The sequence below is a fragment of the Pelobates fuscus genome, chromosome 2 (assembly GCF_036172605.1).
Source record: "Pelobates fuscus isolate aPelFus1 chromosome 2, aPelFus1.pri, whole genome shotgun sequence".
NCBI classification, from domain to species: domain Eukaryota; kingdom Metazoa; phylum Chordata; class Amphibia; order Anura; family Pelobatidae; genus Pelobates; species Pelobates fuscus.
Genome location: NC_086318.1, coordinates 164,683,039 through 164,703,947, shown reverse-complemented (window position 1 = coordinate 164,703,947; position 20,909 = coordinate 164,683,039). Strand labels below are relative to the sequence as shown.

At 38.9% G+C, this 20,909-nt stretch overlaps 1 protein-coding gene across 1 annotated transcript in view; it reads right to left on the bottom strand.

Annotated features, from left to right (window-relative positions):
• Nucleotides 1–2,598: 2,598 nt before the first annotated feature.
• AGPAT5 (1-acylglycerol-3-phosphate O-acyltransferase 5) overlaps nt 2,599–20,909 on the bottom strand; it is a 64,375-nt gene continuing 46,064 nt past the window's right edge. The window contains exons 5-8 of the mRNA XM_063441120.1: nt 19,456–19,546; nt 14,418–14,579; nt 3,849–3,972; nt 2,599–3,098 (exon numbers count right to left, since the gene is read on the bottom strand). Of these exons, the coding sequence (XP_063297190.1) occupies nt 2,873–3,098; nt 3,849–3,972; nt 14,418–14,579; nt 19,456–19,546 (603 nt within the window). The 3' untranslated portion in view covers nt 2,599–2,872. The remainder of the gene's footprint in view (nt 3,099–3,848; nt 3,973–14,417; nt 14,580–19,455; nt 19,547–20,909) is intronic.

Genomic DNA, 20,909 nt, shown 5'->3' with positions numbered 1-20,909 from the left:
TCCCTTGTATTCCAGAAGTTTGGGCCTTAAGGGGTTAAATATCTGCTAGTGCAAACCGAGCGGTGATTGCATGTGATTAGGGACAATCCTCAATTTCCACATTGCAGCACGTAGAGGAATTGATCTCAGATCACTTCCACCACACGCTAGTGAACGGGAATCCACACTGGAGTAGAGCAGGCTGTCGCAGCTATTGCCCTTGACCTGTATCTGGTCAGCGCAGTCCTCACTGGACCCCAGGTAAGCTAACCACATTGCAAGATTTACACAGAATTGCAGAAGTAGCACTCCCTCATACAAATGATACAAACAGCACACACAAACACCACACCACTGACAATCCACATACATAAACACAACCCCACAAGCAGCCTCTCAGATGAAATACCATAAGCAGCCCCACACATGTACACACCACCAAACACACACACACAATTCCACAAACTAATACTGAACATATACAATATAACAGCCAACATATGCACAAATACAACATTACAAAGCAACTGCAGCTTTGTAATAACACAAGCACAATAAGACAAACACACCACAATAAAATAAAAATAAAAATACGACCAGCACACCGAGGGACTCAAAGATCTTGTTTTGGCACAGTACTATTTAAAGGTTGCCTACCCCTGTTCTAAACCAAAATAATAATGTAAGAAAAATAGCAGAGGTGCTGAATGTATCCATTTAATTAAATGTGGCTACAAATTCACCACAATATACTATTTAAATGACTAACAAAAATTTGCACAAAACCAAACACTGCACCACTAGGCCTGCCCCTCTGATTCTCAGACATCAAATTGGGAATTTGTTTCCTTTCTCCTGACTAGCTTGTGTGTGCAATATGCTAATGCGGCAAGGGCAGCTGGTATGAATATTTTTTTTTTCTCTCCTGGAGACAGCGCAATCTGATCAGATTGCTGGAAACAATCCAGTAAACAAAATTGCAAACCAAACTGTGAACAGGGTGATCCCACAGTATTGGTACCATCAGCTTAATGGGCAGTTCCAATTATCCTAGAACTGCAGCTGGGGGGATAAACTAAACTTCCAATAAACTCCTGCTGGACAAGGATGTATACAATAATGCATTATCAATATTATATTCTCAACATAATGCACTAAAAACTGTACGGTTCATTAATGTCTATTTTTGTGTTGTTAATCCTCTGAATATTTTGTAAGTGTATCATACAACAGTTGCTAAAATAAGAATACATAGCTAAATTTGCATGGGTAAAAGAAATAAAATTAATAATATGTATAACAATAAACAAACAAATAAAACCATATCAATTTTATTAAAGTGTGCAGTTCCATTGGCTTTTGTCAAGCGGTACAGCAATAACTGTAGGATTCCCTGGAATCCTATGACCTAGCCCACCAACCATCTCCATCCAAATATTTATATAGCATGAGAGGCATTGCACTGGTTACGGGTGCCAGTCCGAAATGGTAAACATTGATCTGCATGTCCCAAAAGAGCTGTGGAAACCTTCCCTGTGCTCACAGCTTCTCATTGCATATGTATGTATGCACGTGTTCTCACAAACAAATATTTGGACGTATTATAAAAAAACAAGTGAATCTTTACACATCTGCAGCTGAAATGGTGGGCTTAAGGTGCCATGGAATCCTCTGGGCCTAGCAGCATGTCCACGTAAAGGAGCCATAGTTGTCACGGTGCATGGAATTTCTCTTAAACACAACTTGGCACTTATGTGCACTTACGTTTAACACAAAATGGGAATTACTGTAACAAGTATTATGAAAATCTAGGACTCATGAGGTACTCAAACTGAAACAGGACAGTATTCCTTATACTTGGCGGAACAAAGGTGTATTAAAGGGTCAATTAAATAAGTCTGAACATAAATTTAAACTTGGATCCTGCATGAGCAGAGTCCGGTAAGTGACTTTTCTAAGAACTACTATTTTAAACGACTCCATAAATGTATATATGGTTAACACAAGACACCAACAAGAAAGATATCCATTTATAAATTAAGCACAAAAGAAGAGGCACATGCTTCAGCGTTTCCTTGGATTTTCAAAAGCATATATTACGGCAGTGCAATGGCAAACATATGCAATAGCACCATAAATATAAACAATAATAATATGATAATATATTATATGTATGGCACAAATGCACTAAACAACTAACACAGAAGACAAAAAAAAAAAAAAAAAGAGAAATCAAAGCATCTTGATTAAGAATAATATATAACATTAAACATGCAAAAAAAAAAACAAACAAAAAAAAAAAGTCAGAAACCAACAGACATGCATTACTTACATGTGTGATTTAGCACCACAGATCCAATTAATTGGATGCATTTTTCCTGACTCTGGTAAGATGTTAATCAATGTTTTATAATTCTTGGCATGTGAAATCAAAACACGTTTTGAGATGTAAAAGGAGAGAGGGGTAAACAAAGAAAAAGGCACAATTAAATAAATGTAGTTTACCCTTCTGACTACCGGTAGAGCAGGCCCTGTCCTTAACCCCTTAAGGACACATGACGTGTGTGACACGTCATGAATCCCTTTTATTCCAGAAGTTTGGTCCTTAAGGGGTTAAAGGGATTAAAATAAATGTGTATATGCAACTTATGTAATGAAAAAGGTTTGTACTTTTATTTCTGTTGGGGGGTGTGTGTAAAGTCACCTTTCTAGGTGTGAAATTGCTAGCAAATTCAACAGTGCTTGATTCCTTGACTAATAAGTCCTGCATCAGTCATATATTCAATTTCATCTAATGTAATCACAAGTAAGGCAGTATTTACACATTTTTAATTAGAAAAGAAAAAAAAATGTTTTGGTATAATATGCAGCAAATTTGAAATGAACAGTTTAGTTAGGATTTGATGCTAACCCACAGGCAACCAATTAATGTCCCGTAAATCCACGTGTTTATATAAATCTTTCTTCCTGTTTCAGTATAAAGCATGCCTGCTGTCACTCCAGTTAAGAGTAATAAGGAAGGCACGGTTCTCTTCAAACTGAGCTTGGCAGGTTTTCCTTCTCCAGGAAACTTGTTCCTTTTTTCCGGGTCTGTGGCTTCGTAAAATTCTGATAGCAATCTAGTAAAAATAAATAAATATATATAATAATAATAATATACATATATCTAAACATATACAAACACACTATATATAAATATATACACACACATAAATAACAGCATATGTAAATGCACACACCCAGTGTCCTAAATCTGAAATAATTGCAGTAAAAAAAAAAAAAAAAAAAAAAAAAACAACACATTTGTACAAATGTAAATGGACACTATATTCAGCAGAACCACTAAAGCTTAATGTAGTGAATCTGGTGTCTATAGACTGTCCATGCAGGCTTTTTTTGTTTACATTGCTACCTAATAACACCTCTAGTGGCAGTCACTCAGATGGCCACCAGAGATGCCTTCTATATCCGTGAAGTATCTATGTTCAGCCTCTCCACACTCTGCATGGAGGTACTGAATGCTTCCCACAGTGACATGGGAGAATTGGTGAGTAAAATACGTGTTAGCTCCATTCGGGAGAGACCATTCGCAAAGCTTTAAGCAACAAAAAATAAATATTTCTTTTTAAAAAGTGCACATTTAGAAGTACAATACTGTCTCTCTTGTACAAAGCTGTGAGTTCCTGTACTAGTTAGGACAGGAAGAAGGTAGCAGAGTTTCCCTGTATGCGGGCTCACAGACAAAACATGCAGGGAAAGTGGAGTATTTTGAATCATAAGCTAAGTAGGAAGTAGGCATGTCCCTTTAATCCATCTGAATGATGAATGAAATTAAAAATACCAATGATAACAAAAAAACTAAAACATACTTATCCTTAATTTCAAAACGTTCATGAAGCCATCGTCTCATGAATATCTGTTCTTTCGGAATATCTTTTACATCAACGCGTTCAAAAACAATATGAATCCTTGGGCATTCCTTGCACAAAAACTCTGGCAGAAAAAAAAAATACATTAATGTATATTTTACAGGAGAAAGTCATACAATTTAGTGAAAGCAAAGATTGCGGTTGAGTTTTCATATAGAAAAAAACAACATTGACAAGCCATCACCAATGCCTGAATTCCAATGCATTTAGTTAGAAGGAACAAAAACTTCCACTTTCATATTCCAAATCAATGCCATATATTATTTACTAGTATTTGTATTGAATAAATCATTTTTTCAACTTTTCATCTCCACCCCTCCTATACATACCTCTACCTCATATTCTTGGTAACCCTTTTCTCACTCCGATCATGTTCACATCACTACCCCCACAAGCACACACCTCAAATTGGAAAACAAATTATTAACCCCTTAAGGACCAAACTTCTGGAATAATAGAAAGAAGGAGGGCGTATACCGCGCCTATTTGTTTAAATTAAAATATACAGAAAATACATACATATGTTCTTGGATTTTCCAATAAATCGTGACCTCAAAAAAAATTAAGACAAAAAATAATAGTGCAATACAGCAAATTTTATCTTAAAAATAAGTGATTAGTAACTATGTACAGTCCACTCACATGGAGATGAGCTATAACAGAGCTCTACTGTGAAGCGCTTGGACGGTACAATCCCCGTCTTTGGATTTGTAGTAGTTGCCACAGATGTTCTCAATATGCCATGTGCGTAGTTGGTATAAAAAACAGAAAGATAACAGCAATATGGTGAAGTAAGTACCGATGGTATAATAGATAATAAATGGTATTGTACTTACACTTTCCAGAGCATGTGACCTGCTCTGGTGTAAACAGCTTGGGTGGTATGATCCCCACCAAGGATATACAGGATACCAGGAAATGAAGATAGTAAGTCTAAAAAGTAACTTAGAAGTATACTTTAATATATATAAACAAAACAATGGTTAATAAAATGTAAATATAAAATATAGTCCCACTTCACTTAAGTGGGACTATATTTTATATTTACATTTTATTAACCATTGTTTTGTTTATATATATTAAAGTATACTTCTAAGTTACTTTTTAGACTTACTATCTTCATTTCCTGGTATCCTGTATATCCTTGGTGGGGATCATACCACCCAAGCTGTTTACACCAGAGCAGGTCACATGCTCTGGAAAGTGTAAGTACAATACCATTTATTATCTATTATACCATCGGTACTTACTTCACCATATTGCTGTTATCTTTCTGTTTTTTATACCAACTACGCACATGGCATATTGAGAACATCTGTGGCAACTACTACAAATCCAAAGACGGGGATTGTACAGTCCAAGCGCTTCACAGTAGAGCTCTGTTATAGCTCATCTCCATGTGAGTGGACTGTACATAGTTACTAATCACTTATTTTTAAGATAAAATTTGCTGTATTGCACTATTATTTTTTGTCTTAATTTTTTTTGAGGTCACGATTTATTGGAAAATCCAAGAACATATGTATGTATTTTCTGTATATTTTAATTTAAACAAATAGGCGCGGTATACGCCCTCCTTCTTTCTATTATTCACTCACAAGGTTGGGGAATCCTTGTTCTGTATACTGCTGCCTGATCACTATAGCGAGCGCCTACTATCTCTCTTTTTTTAAACTTCTGGAATAAAAGGGAATCATGACATGTCACACATGTCATGTGTCCTTAAGGGGTTAAACACCTGCTCAGTTGCTGTAACTTATCGGAGGTCTGACCTCATTCAAATGTACCAGTTTAGAGATATTTTTTTTGTGGTCAAAGTTCAAGTGTCATGAAAAATCACTGTGCATACAGACAAAAGCGAAGTGCATGCACAAAACAAACAAAAATGGCTAAGGCCCAATATTTCAATGAAAAGGTAAAAGGTAACATATCAAACCCAAGAAACTTCTGTAAAATCAAAAGTAACATACAAACCACCACAATCCACTCCCAACCCTCCGCTGTCAAAATGGACAAGACAACCCTGCATTAAAAGCAAATGCCTTTAATAATTACTTGCTTGGTTGTGCCACTGCATTGATAGCTAAGCTAATGAATGACAAGCAATCTCAAAAGCGATTACAAATGCAGATCAGGCACAGCTAAATTTACAAAGACCTTATGTAGAGATATTAAATTTAAGACTTGTGTCTGTTAGTGTCATTAATAAACACCATAATAATCTAAAAATGAAAAACTAGTGCAACAATCCAACTATCTGACCTCTGATCAATCACGCTTTCGTCCAAATCACTCAACTACAACTGCCCTCTTAAAAGTTTGCAACGACAACCAAAATGGCATGGAACAAGGAGAACCAACCGGAGCTATTTTCTTTGATCTTGCCAAAGCCTTTGACACGGTAGACCATGTCATTCTATTGCAAAAACTTAAAAACTCAGGTATTGGCAACTATCCGCTAACCTGGTTTTAGCCATATGCATCAGAGTGATTGCAATATGTGTCCATTTCTGACCGCACATGTGGTGTTCCCCAACGCTCCATACTCTGCTCCCTACTAGTAACATTATTCATGAATAATCTACCTAACATCTGCAAAGCCTCAACTGTACACATGTACACATACAACACAGTAATCTACGCAAACTAAATTTACAGCAGCTTGAGGATGTGCTCCAAAACCAGTTTGCAGAGGTAGAAAAGTGGATTGTGGATAACAAACTTTACCTAAACACGGACAAAACTGTCACAATGATCTTTGGAACGGTACCTAAATTACTTAAATTAAAAAATTCAGAGCTATGCATCAAAACAAAATCAAATAGTACACTGACTGCAGTTCACTCTTTTAGAAATCTAAGTATGTTGCTAGACCCCAATCTATCTTTTGGCCTCCACATTGAAAAACTCTCATCAAAACTTTATCCAAAAATAGGTGCCCTATACAGAAACAAATCCTGCCTAAGCCCCGCGATAAGGAAGCAGATTGTGCAACAAATGCTAACGCCAGTCATTTAATATGGGGATGTAGTGTATGATTTTCAGTAATCTTTAGGGACATTCTCTGAAGTCTCAGAGAAGCTAGTCTCCAATAGGGACAGTTCTGCCAGATTTGAGGCATTAAATATCAGAATGCTATCTGTGACCTTCACTCCAACATGGTTATTCACTGAAAACAGTTATGTAGGAATGGATATTGAAAGTGAAAATGTTAGAACAAACCACCACAATTTGAAAGATTGTTCAACGCTTCTATTGTGGTCAAAAACATGCAGTATACCTGGTTAGTTCTCCACAATTCTTAGTTTAGTGAAGAACTCTTGTGCATTCTTCAGAGAGGGGAAAAAAACGGTTTCCTTTTAAACAAATCTGCTTTTTAAGCATTTAAAAACCGCATTAGTTAGGCTTAGCACAGAACACCCTTGAAGGTGTTACAGGAGAATCAGGGACTAGCTTAGAGAATTTCTTTTCAAGCTAATCTCTCCTGGATAGAAGCCTATATTTAAGAGTTAATGCTGATTTATGTGAAATATACACCTATGTCACCAGAGTGATTTAGGTGCAACACATCTCTATATCTACATATTGGATCCAAGCATCACTCTATCCTGCGCAGGCTCTTGCCTAAACCTATAGATTTAAAGGGATCCCCCCCTGCTCATGGCTTCAATATATAATAAGTGAAGTATCACTATTGTTTCATATCATTAGCCATAATTGGGGGAGATTCAATACAGTACTCCTTTGTTTACTTTATTTTAAAAGGACCTAATAAAGACATTTTTTTATTTTATATACCGTATTTTTCTACAAAGGACACCTGTTAAGCTAATGAGAAGCATATACTCCTGCTTCTTATTAATTTTGTCCCTCCTATATATTTGCCACACCTTCTAGGACTAGCGGGTTAGCTTTCTATATAAGTTGTTTTATTCTACAATTTGACAGCAGCAGATCTCCCCTAGGGGAGACTCCTTCTGTTCTTTCTATAAATTTATTAGCGGGTACAAGCCCTCGGTGGAGCTGGCACCACCTCCTGACCATACTTTCCTTGCCTCTGCCTCTCATACCCCTCTTTTTACATCTCTGAAGGGAGGTAGGCGAGACAGGGAAACAACTACTTACTTTTACTTTAAAAGTTATTTGACACATAAAGGGTTATTGACTAAAGTGGAGAATTCTAAATGAATGTCGAATTTAAAGGACCACTATAGGCACCCAAACCACTTAACCTCAATGAAGTGGTTTGAGTGCCAGATCCCCCTAGTTTTAACCCTGCAGCTGACACATAGCAGTTTCAGAGAAACTGCTATGTTTACACTGCAGGGTTAATCCAGCCTCTAGTGGCTGTCTCCCTGACAACCACTAGAGGTCGCTTCCACGATTTACACTGAGTAAATCACATTTATTTGACGCTGGACCTCCTCACAGACCTCCAGCGTCAAAAAAGATCCACATAGGAAAGCATTGAGTAATGTTTTCCTATGGGCAGGTTTGAATGCGCGCCACTCGGGAGCAGACGTCGATGGAGGAGGAGAGGTCACCAGTGCCGAGGGATTTATTCGCCACGGAACTGGGCCCTAGTCGCTCTATAGCGTTAGGAAAACATATTTGTATATCTAACGCTATAGTGTTCCTTTAAAGGCAAAATAGTAAATTTTTTCATTGCAGCTATCTTTCTTTACCCTGAATGTGAAATTCACCTTGAAATCTAAGTTAATAACCCTGACAATGTTTTCATTCTCTAGATCTCACAAGGCAAAACTAGAATAAACTAGTATGTGTTTAAAGAAATGCAGTTAAGGGAGATAAAACAAATGTATACATTTCTATCAGTGCGTGAGCACAAAGCTCTGAACCCGTTTCTGCACATTATACAGACAAAACCAATCCTACTCAATTTCTCATCATAACAAAACCATTTTATTCACACAATGTCACAAAACAGATTGCCATATTATCTAGTGTCTGTTATCCACTGCACAATTCCAGAGGACAAGTTTGTCTAAAATAGTCTTCCAAAAATAAAATTACACCCCTTGGACAATATGTCTTCGTTATTACAAAATCATGATTTTATTTTCTAAATAGATATGAAACCCAAACATGTTCACCATTTTCTTTCTTTATAGTAGAGTTTAAAGATGGTTATGGTGCCATACCAACATTGGAAATGTATACAGGACAGGGATTGGAAGAGCAATTTAGGACCATCCCATCGAATCATTTATTGTTAAAAGCCACGTGCTGCTAATGTGAACCTTCAATAACTATTTGCCACCTCACATGATTAAAGGAGAAAGGAACTTTTGGTCCCCATTTCTTTGGCCACGACTGAGAAATCAGTAGTTTCCTCATCCATATAGAAGCTGTTCGTGAGCATCAAATGAGGATAAATCAGAGTTAAAAATCACACTCCAGACCCATTAACCACTTCAGCATGCCTAAAGGGACACTCCGGGAGGAGCGTGGGTGGACCCTGAACCAGCGCCGAGGGAAATCGGCGCTGGATAAAGGTAAGTCACTGAAGGGGTTTTAACCCCTTCAGCAACTTGGGATGGGGGGTGGGAGGGAGAGGGCTTTAAGTGCTTTATGTGTAAAGAGTGCAACTTTTTTTTTCTTTAATAGAAATTAGCACTTTTATAAATTTATCTTGTTACACTCACATGGTTTACAAGTTACAGTCCTGTAACTTCCTGGTTTTGTTAGATCAGTGGAGCTGAACTCAAGAGATGGCAATTACCTCTTGCAAAGACTTCTCATGGAGCTGCATTAGGAAGTCTGTGATTGGACAGTCACAGAAAGTCTGGGTGGGGTTAGATGGGGAGAGCTTGCAAGGGCAGCAGATGAGAACCATTTTTTTTATATAATTAAATGCATGCAGAATTTCACAGGGGATATATCTACTAAACAGTGTTATTTATTTTTGTATTTGGACAGTGCAGTGTCCCTTTAATAAAATATATTTATTTTATCATTGTAAGTAATGGTGTGTATCAACTACAGAATGTCATGATTACGGTGTTAAATGAAAGCTGTAGGTAATCTCAAGTGCTCAGTCAAAGTTATTTAGTTTTGTTACCAAGTGCCGTCTGAGCACCGTGTGTTACCAAGCTGAGTACTGAACCTCTGAACCACCAAACCAACCTTGCTAAACTCTTTACTCCCTGGACACGGAACGGATTTTGACTACTCTCAACTCTTTACTCCAAACTGACGGATCGGGTAAGATGGGTGGACGGCAGAGACGTTCTATGCCGCCCGCCAGCGTTTAGGCTCGGCTCCTTAAGGACGGCATAGAACGCCCGCCGTCCTTAATGGGTTAAACAATTGAACACACAACACAGGTTTATCTCCACCAAAAAATATATGCTCTCCATGAAAGCAGAGTATTTTGGGGCTTTTTTGTTTGTTTGTTTTTTTTTTTAAATCAAAATATTAAACAATAGAGACAAATTTTCAAAGAATTCTTTGCGCGTATTAACCAAGGGTGCCAAAATCAGGGCACTGTAGAAGGTCTACGGGATATGCTAGATTAAAGCTACTAGGCAGACAGGCTTAATGCACCATCCTCAACAAACCTATACTCAGTAGTAGGCAACCTTTGGTACTCCAGATGTTGTGGACTTTATCTCCCATAATGCTGTAAGAACCATAACAGTGGCAAAGCATCAGGGGAGATAAAGTCCACAACATCTGGAGTGTCGAAGGTTGCCTATTCATGCATGAGTCTAGCGAATATGGTCCCTGTGGGTGGAAAAGAACATGAAAGTTCCTATCTGACAGTTCCAGCTATCACATGGGTATTATACTTATAAATACACAGGCGCTCACTGATATATGAAAATGTAATGTAACGCTAAAAGAATATAACAATTTCCACCACTTGAAATGAATTAGCAAAGGCACTTTGCAATCTTTGCTATTAGCAGATTCTTTTTGAGTGCAGAGCACAAATGAGCTATGATTAATTAGGGTAGCACTCGGTAACAACAGTCTAGCCGATCCTATTCACGTAAAGCTTATGATTTGCTATGGGTAAAAATTGTGAAACTCCTATTCCTGTTTCATGTTACTAATATAAATGAGGATGCAGCACATCGCTACAATCAGGAACAAAAGCACTGTATGTACATGGCTGGCACTGGGTAAACACAGCTGGGTTCTGTCTACGAAGACTCTGGAGACCAGTGATAGATCTAGGCACGTAATCTTGCATCAGTAGGATTCCCATTGGGATTACGCAATTAAGACTAAGAAAATTACGTTTCAATGTAGCCAGCACAGGGCATAGCATTTAGTCACAACCACACAGTTGCTTTAAAAAAAGTTTCAGAGATTGTCCAACATTCATCTTCTAAAGTATGAGAAAAAAAATTAATGTTTTGGTGTGATGTTTTTACATATATCTAATAAAAGAATAAAATGTTTAACTTTTTGAGAGGCACGGCTTGTTACAGCCTCTTTATTTTCGTTTTGCCTGGGGAGGGGTGCAGAGATTTATTCTGTGATTAACCGGAGCGGTTATTAGAGCAGTCTTAAATAAAAGGGGGAAAAAAAGGGAGCTTGAGGCTTTGTGTTTAACATGGGATATAGAAGAACGTGTGCAATCAAAAAGCTTATATCATGTTAGATTACATAGCCTCATTTACAAAACAATCTTCACATCTTATATAAGAAAGAATATTACTGTGCTATACCTTTTATTTGCAAAATATAAACACAAAGCCAAAAACACTAAATAAAAAAATAAAAAAACAACAAAAAACAAACAAAACACCACCCACAGGAAGTAGTACAAACAGGCTCCCGATATAATTTTTTTTGGGGGGGGAAGGGGGGTTGATCGTAAGCTCATGGGCTTTATAACAAACTAGAATCTTAAATGGCTTGAATGGCTAAATCTCTAATCATGGGCAGGGCACTCTTTACCTTTGTTTTGGTTGTATATGTTGTACTGTCTTTTTTCCTAATTGGACAGCACTGCAGAATATGCTAGTGCTTTATAAATACTAGGCATTAAAATTATATATGCATACATATATCTCACAGCCTTTCAAAGTGAATAAGCAGTTTTTTTCAAGATTTTAGTTATATAAAGGAAAAACAAAACTGAAGTGTAAAGAGTTTATTAGAGGAAGAGCGCATTCTTGGCTATATATGACCTAGTCTTTAAAAACAAAAACAAAAAACAAACATGTTTTACTTCAAAAGAGATACGGATCCCCTCTGATGAGCTTCACTGGTGAAACGCGCACGTCAGGGGCTCTGGACACACGTTGACACATTACTGGCGTCGGTCTCTTACCCTCCGCTCACCTCTTTGGGGACCTACCGATGCCAAGTTAATTTATGTCCAGCATCTTAGGAGTTTTTAATACTATGGAGACTCTGTGACTCGTTACTATTGTATATACTTTATTTACTTCTATTTTGGTTTAACTTGGGGGGACGTAGGCTAGAACAGGCATTTTGATAAGCCACAGCAGGGCGAAGAGAATTAAAGGTGTCAAAGAGACGCCTGGGATTGCGGGAGCATGAACTAATGAGAGAGGAAAAGTAGGACTGTTTGGCAAGGGCTGCGCTGTATGAACGCACTATGAATCTATAATGGATAAAGTCTGACTGGGTGCGAGACTTCCTCCAGGAGCGTTCAGCACAACGGGAGCATCTTTGAAGGTAGTGTGTTGATTTAGTATGCCACGGTTGGGGGCGGGTCCTCCTCGAGGTGCTTGTTTGGAGTGGTGCTGCAGCGTTCAAGGCAGAGGTGAGGGTAGTGTTATATGTGGAGATGGCCAGAAGGACAGGGGAGGGAAGGGATGGACAGCAGTTGTGAATCAATATCAGCCGATAACTGCTGGAGATCAAGAGAATTAAGGTCCCTCCTGAGTTGAGGGGGGTTAGGCTGAGGGGGTACATGAGAGCAAATGATAAGAGGTGGTGATCAGAGAGAGGAAATGGAGTGTTGCAGATATTAGATACTGTACATGCATAAGTGAAGATTAGGTCAAGGGTATTGCCAGCTACATGGGTGGGAGAATTAGCCCACTGTGATAGGCCAGCCCACTGTGATAGGCCGAGTAAACGTGTTTATTTGGCCTGTCTTAGCCTTTGAGTTTGACATGCCTGTCCTACAGTCTCACTGCTCAATCTGGGAGTTAAAGTGCCATATAAGAGGCATGAGAATATCAGCTTATTAAGAGAGCATTTTCATAGATGTATATAATGGAGCTCAACACTCGCTGTTCCTGTGTGTCCAAATTGTCTTGTTGCAAATACATCTCTGTTAGTCCACCTATTGCACAGCGCTACAGAATTTGTTGGCGCTTTATAAATAATACTAAAACTTTGGATTAGTTCTTTGTAAGCACACGCTGCTATCGTTAAAATGTATAAAATGGAGTCATGTTTCATATCTGCATCTCTTCATAGTTTGTGAAACAATTGGGGTATAGCAAATAGGATTATTTTTCCAATACAAGCTAATAATAGATAATTCCTTATGATCCCCGTTAATATTGTTTTAATTCAGTCAAACTGGTGTGGTACCATGCTACTTTCCTGGCAGTAAATGATTCACGGTTCTGGGTAAGAAACTGCTTATCATAGGGATTGGGCCATATCTGGTCATGCCAGTCTGTATGCCTGGAGGTGCAGAAAAGATAGGGATTTCAGGGGGTAAAATCATTGGAATGGGGAATCTAGTCATATGCGTTTTGGGTAGCGTCAGGGAAATCAGTGCTTGTTTCTAGCTCAGGCACATATTCACAGTCACCTGTGTCACTCACTGAGGTGCTGTAGTCTTGGAATTGGCCGTTAAAATTTTATAATCCTCCTCGGTTCTAAGCATTTTCAGATTGAACTTTAACACCTAAACTACCTTAAAAAAAAATTTTGCTTTGTTTAAACTTTTTTTTTTAACCCCTAACTATCCTAACACTAAATGTCTGAATTTCCCACTGCTACCCACACCAGCTATCGAAATCACAAAATGTAAAATAAATTGAAAAAAAATAAAACAATACAATTATTTAGCCCTTGAGGGTTAAAAAAATAATAATCAAGATTAACCCCAGTGACCAAAACGTGGCAGATTCATGGACATGGCTGAATGACTGTTTGCCCCAGGAGTTCCCCTGGATCCAAGCCTTGCCAAAGGTATCCAGCTCCCCTAAACAAAAGCGTAATGTGGTAACCATCACTAAGTATATATTACGAACTGAAAAAAGATTTCCAAAGGCTGCATTTTTATAAAGCAGTTTAATAGCACTAATAAATTTACATGATAAGGATATAAGACAGTTGTGTGACAATATAAATTGCACGCTTGGGATGGTATTTGGCACCGACACGCAGCGCATTACATCTTACTTGAGATCAATCCAAGTTTTAACAGCTTCAACCAAAGGATTTATAGCAAATAAAATAGAACTTGTCTAGCTCAGAACTGTTGACACATACCTGCAAGCATTTATTGACTAGAAATATATATATATATATATGGAATACCTGTCATTGACGGAGCCTCTTTCCTTTGTCCTTCTTGGTTTGTAGTTCTTTCATATGCTACCGTGACATCGTAGACAGCATCAAGGTGGTTCTGCATCGCGTCAATTGCAACATGGGTGGCCTTCACACGCGGAGTCAACACATGTTTCAATACTGGAAGACCTAGAAAAAGGAAATCTTTACTTATAGAAATGTATAAACACAGTAAAACAAGTGAAAAAATGCGCTTTCAATTGAGAATAACAGTTCTAAAAAATAAATAAATTAAATATCTTAAAACGAAGCAGCACCTATACAGTGTGTTAGCCCCCAAAAACTCAAATAGTAACAAAAACTAGAAAAATAGGTGCGCTATAATTTAAATTGCACAATTATTTAGCAGCAATCCGTGCAAATGTACAGTGAAATAACATAGATTGCAATGTTTCGTGTAGAAAACACTCTTATTCACATATATAACAATCTGTGTCAGTAATCAACTCTTTAGTGCAGAAATGTCCAAATGTGCAAACTTCAAAATCCACTTAAAGTGATATTGTGCATAAAAATTGCGACTTACGCTAGCAGCTAATGTTCAGATAAATCTCATCTCCAAATATAGGAACATAAAAGGAACAAAAAGCATATATAGTGTAATACTGTAAAATACAAATAGCAAAAATTCTGGGTGAGATAAGAAATACACTTACAAACATAGAGCAGATGAGTCTGCTCTAACTTAGATAGCCCAAGTAAAAAGACTTCCACTCTGGCCAGTGAAATTAAGTGAACAGCCTTTATTGAAGACAGATTAAAATGAATTAGATATCACCCGGGTCCCTTCTGGCAAAACGATCCTGTTTATGGACGCGTGCAGTTGCCGGCCGGCAAAAAAGTGTTCGTGCACGTTCCTAATGCAGTTGTATTCGCGGTCGGGATACTTCCAGGAGGCGGAGTTTGCAGAGATTTATCTGAACATTAGCTGCTAGCGTAAGTCGCAATTTTTATGCACAATATCACTTTAAGTGGTTTTTGAAGTTTGCACATTTGGACATTTCTGCACTAAAGAGTTGATTACTGACACAGATTGTTATATATGTGAATAAGAGTGTTTTCTACACGAAACATTGCAATCTGTTATTTCACTGTACATTTGCACTGATTGCTGGTAAATAATTTTGCACTTTAAATTATCGCGCACCTATTTCTCTGGTTTTTGTTATTATAGAAATGTATCACATATCATTGTAATACTTGGAAGCCTCAGACAATATACAGCCAAGCCAGATTTCTCAAAGGAACACTATAGCACGAGGAATACCCAATACCCAATGCTATAGTGTTCAGCACTTGAATCAATGCTTTTCTATTGGGCTTCTGTGTCACGTGACTGAGTTTTATTCCGTCAGTGCAGCGGAAGTGCCTCTGGTGGCTGTCAAACTGACTGTCACTACAGGTGGACTTAAAGGGACACTCCGAGCACCTATAAATGTTTTGCAAAATGTGGCACTGTGAGCCTGCCATTTTAGATACATCACCATACTGAAAAAGACCTCCTTATCAAAAAGGTATGCAACAGATCAGCCACCGACACCACTAAGCGATCTGAACTACAAATCAACATTATAACATTATCACATTATCACATTATAACAGGAGGACACCCAGACATAATGTTTTACATTGTAGGGTTAAGGGCCCAGAAGCACTACACCCAGCATCCATCTCAATGAAGTGGTCTCGGTGACTATATTATTCCTTTAACAGTCAGGGAAGCATGGACTGCATGGAATTGCAGAAAGGCTCTAGTTAAAACCCTTTTGATGTTATAGCTTTGTAGGATACCTTACAACTAATCCACACAGGATAATATCTTTTGCAAAGATCAGACCAAACACTATGCTAAACATAATCCAGTCTGTACACTGATAGGCCACAACATTAAAATCACTGACCGGCGAAGTAAAAAACATTGATTATATTTTTACACCGACACCTGTAAAGGTGGGGGACATATTAGGCGGCAAGTGAGCAGTCAGTTATTTCATTGCTTGTGTTGAAAGCAGGTGAAATGGGCAAAAGGCCTGAGTGACTGACAAGGGCCATATAGTAATGAGTAGATGACTAGTCAGAGCATCTGCAAAATGTCAAGTCTCATGGGATGTTCTGTATGCAGTGGTTAGTAACTACCAAAAGCGGTGCCAGAAGGCTAAATCGACATCGAGGTCATGGGCACTCAAGGATCATTGTTGAAGCATGTGGGGAACGAAGACTAGCCCTTCTGGTCCAATCACACAGAAGAGCTACTGTAGCTCCAATTGCTGAAAAATCTAATGCTGGCCATGATAGAAAGTAGTCAGAAAACAGAGTGCATTGCTGTTTGCTGCATATGGGGTTGCATGGACACAGTCTGGTCCCATTTTTAAAAATTATATAATACTCAGCAGTGGTAAGGCTTAATAATCACAATGTTCAGAAATAAAAATGAAAATACCACAGACTAGTTAGGGCTAGGGTGAAGTAACTGAATGAAGTAGAAGCTTAAAGGGACACTATAGGCACCCAGACCACTTCAGCTCATTGAAGCATGTTTACATTGCTGCATTAAAGGACCACTCTAGTGCCAGGAAAACATACTCGTTTTCCTGGCACGAGAGTGCCCTGAGGGTGCCCCCACCCTCAGGGACCCCCTCCCGCGCCGGCTCTGGAAAGGGGAAAGTGTTTAAAACTTACCTTTTTCCAGCGATGGGCGGGGAGCTCTCCTCCTCCGATCCTCCTCCCCGTCGGCTGAATGCGCACGAGCGGCAAGAGCTGCGCGCATTCAGCCGGTCACATAGGAAAGCATTCATAATGCTTTCCTATGGACGCTGGCGTGCTCTCACTGTGAAAATCACAGTGAGAATCAAGCAAGCGCCTCTAGCGGCTGTCAATGAGACAGCCACTAGAGGAAATAGGGGAAGGCTTAACCCATTCACAAACATAGCAGTTTCTCTGAAACTGCTATGTTTATGAAAAAATGGGTTAACCCTAGAAGGACCTGGCACCCAGACCACTTCATTAAGCTGAAGTGGTCTGGGTGCCTAGAGTGGTCCTTTAAGTCTGCCTTAAGTCTTGGAGACAGCCACTGGACGCCCTTCCTGCATCCAAACAGACCTTTGATCCTGTATCTGATGCTGGATGTCCTCACGCTCTGCATGAGGACATCAAGCGTCAGATTTTTGCCCTATAGGAAATTATTGAGTCACTGCTTTCTTGTGGGGAGATTCTAATGCGTGCAGTGCTTGATGCGTATGTGCATTAGTGCCTCCTTATTAAGCACCGTCAGAGGAGGTGGAGCAGTGACCCAGCACCAAGGGACATCAGTGCTGGGATAAGGTATGTAAATAAAGGGTTTTTAACCCTTTAACAAACAGGGGTGGGAAGTGCGTGAGGGAGGGGGCTGGCAGAGGGGCTATAGTGCCAGGAATACATAATTGCATTCTTGGCATTTCTAGTATTCCTTTAACCATGTACAACTCTATAATTTTAAAATATTCAGATCTCTACTGCAGGGATTGATCACATGCAGCACTTTTATAACACAGAGGTCTAAATCCATGATATTACTGGGTTTCTGAGCATTATGCAATTTAGAAGTACAATGTCCTGATAAAAAGGTCCTGCTCAATCATCATAAGAACTGAAAAAAAGCTGCAGTTTTGTGTTTTTTTATGAGAATGTATTTTTGTGCATCTGTAGAGTTTAAGGATCCTGTGAGAAAATCGAATCTGCCTGTGAGTCTTTATCGTATGTTGCGCCAACATGACAGCATGAGTTTTCAGTAAAAAGAAACAAAAATGCATTATTGCCTGGAATTAAGTCAACCACTTTCTAAGAAGAATTGAAAGAAGTCCTTAAAATAGCCCAAAAGCCTATAAATGACTGCAGCTTTAAGACTCCGATAAATGAAGACCATTACTGAATCACTGGGCGGCTAGTTTGGTTAAGTCAAAAGCCATGGCCTGCTGAGGGTATCAGACACCAAGCTGAGAGTTTACAGTCGTGGGAATGGTGTTTTTAAATCCTCAAAAGCTTATTTCACCTAGATATGAAATCAGTAATATTAAACAGATGTAGACATGTTTTTGTTCTAAACTGTGACTGAGCTACTAATCCATTACTGTCATCGGAAGGTTGTCTGAGGATAAGTTTACATGCTTCTTAATGTATGTTAAGTCATGGCAAATACATGTAGGCCTACAAAGGGTGTCTCTCCGTCATCTCTGAATTATGTTTTTCAATATGGCTTCCTGAATGCATACATTTTTTTTTCTACTTTTGTGTCTAATGATGTGGAAAGATCTGCTTTGACTCCATCTTATGCTCTTTGAGAAAACATCCGGTCACATTCCTGAATATTAAAGGAACACTTTAGTGTTAAGAATACAAACATGTATTCCTAACACTATAATGTTGCTCTAACTCTGTACCGCCCCGATACCACCGTCCATTAAAGGGTTAAAAAAAACTCACCCGATTCCAGCACAGATGTCCCTCGGTGCTGGGTCGCATTCCTCCTGTGCCATCAGCTGATGGGGGAACCTGCCGCGAGCACACTAGGACTCTCCATAGGAAAGCATCAACTGTGCTTTTCTTTGGGGTATTGACAATTGCTTGACAATGTAAAGCGTGAGGACGTCCAGCGCTGTTTCACAGAGTTAAGACTAGAGGAAATCTTAACACTGCAATGTAAACATTTTCTCTAAAACTGCAATGTATTACATTGACGGGCTAAGGGAGCAGGAACACTGCATCCAGACCACTTCAATGAGATTGACTGGTCTGGGTGTCTATAGTGTCTCTTTAAATGATTTAACGCAGAAGTATACTGAAAATCAGCAACAATGGCTTTAAGAAATTGTTCTCTGAAGCCAAACACACTGAACACACTTGGGGTAGAAAATAAATAATGCCAAGATAGAATGAGGTTTGGGTGACAGGGATATACATATTTCAAAAGAGTTAATAGGCATGCATTTTATTGTAGCTTCTGTATGCAAATTCCCATTGTTAGTTTTACCTTCTTTCATGGCAAATGCTTGGCTGTCAACTATGACCTTTGGGATGTCTGGATTGTAACGAGTGCCTTCAGGGAAAATCACAAGATACATCTGTAAAATATGTAAAACGGTCAGAACATTTACTTTATCTTAATCAATGTATTAATAAAGCATTGCATACTTACTACCTGCAATAAATCATTTGCAATTTAAGAAAACAAAATATGTCCTGTATGTTAGAAAGTCTACTGGCTTCATCAAATAAATGTACATTCATGCACCAGAATTTAAAGTAATACATGGCAATTCTAAGGGATGCAAGAGTCCTTAGCTTAGCCAATTTCTATGATGTGCCACCATCATGTGTTTATGCCAGTCAAGGAAAAAGTCTGATATGTTTTATTCGTAAAATTAATCAGAATGTCTCATGCAACAAAATGCAAAAGTTATCTGCAACTGAATAAAAAAAAAAAATTAATTTACCGTATATACTAGAGTATAAGCCGACCCGAATATAAGCCGAGGCCCCTAATTTTACCCCAAAAAACTGGGAAAACTTATTGACTCGAGTATAAGACGAGTGTGGGAAATGCAGCAGCTACTGGTAAATTTCTAAATAAAATTAGATCCTAAAAAAAATATATTAATTGAATATTTATTTACAGTGTGTGTATATAATGAATGCAGTGTGTGCGTATGAGTGCAGTGCGTATGAGTGCAGTGCGTGTATGAGTGCAGTGCGTGTATGAGTGCAGTGTGTGTGTGTATGTGTATGAGTGCAGTGTGTGTGCGTATATATTAATTGAATATTTATTTCCAGTGTGTGTATATAATGAATGCAGTGTGTGTGTCTGTGAGTGCAGTGTCTGTGAGTGCAGTGTCTGTGAGTGCAGTGTCTGTGAGTGCAGTGTCTGTGAGTGCAGTGTATGTGAGTGCAGTGTATGTGAGTGCAGTGCCTGTGAGTGCAGTGCCTGTGAGTGCAGTGTCTGTGAGTGCAGTGTGTGTGTATGAATGAAGTGTGAGTGTGTGTGAGTGCAGTGTGTGTGAGTGCAGTGTGTGTGAGTGCAGTGTGTGTATGAGTGCAGTGTGTGTATGAGTGCAGTGTGTGTATGAATGCAGTGTGTGTGAGTGCAGTGTGTGTGAGTGCAGTGTGTGTGAGTGCAGTGTGTGTGAGTGCAGTGTGTGTGAGTGCAGTGTGTGTATGAGTGCAGTGTGTGTATGAGTGCAGTGTGTGTATGAGTGCAGTGTGTGTGAGTGCAGTGTGTGTGAGTGCAGTGTGTGTGAGTGCAGTGTGTGTGAGTGCAGTGTGTGTGAGTGCAGTGTGTGTGAGTGCAGTGTGTGTGAGTGCAGTGTGTGTGAGTGCAGTGTGTGTGCAGTGTGTGTATGAATGCAGTGTGTGTATGAATGCAGTGTGTGTATGAATGCAGTGTGTGTATGAATGCAGTGTGTGTATGAGTGCAGTGTGTGTGAGTGC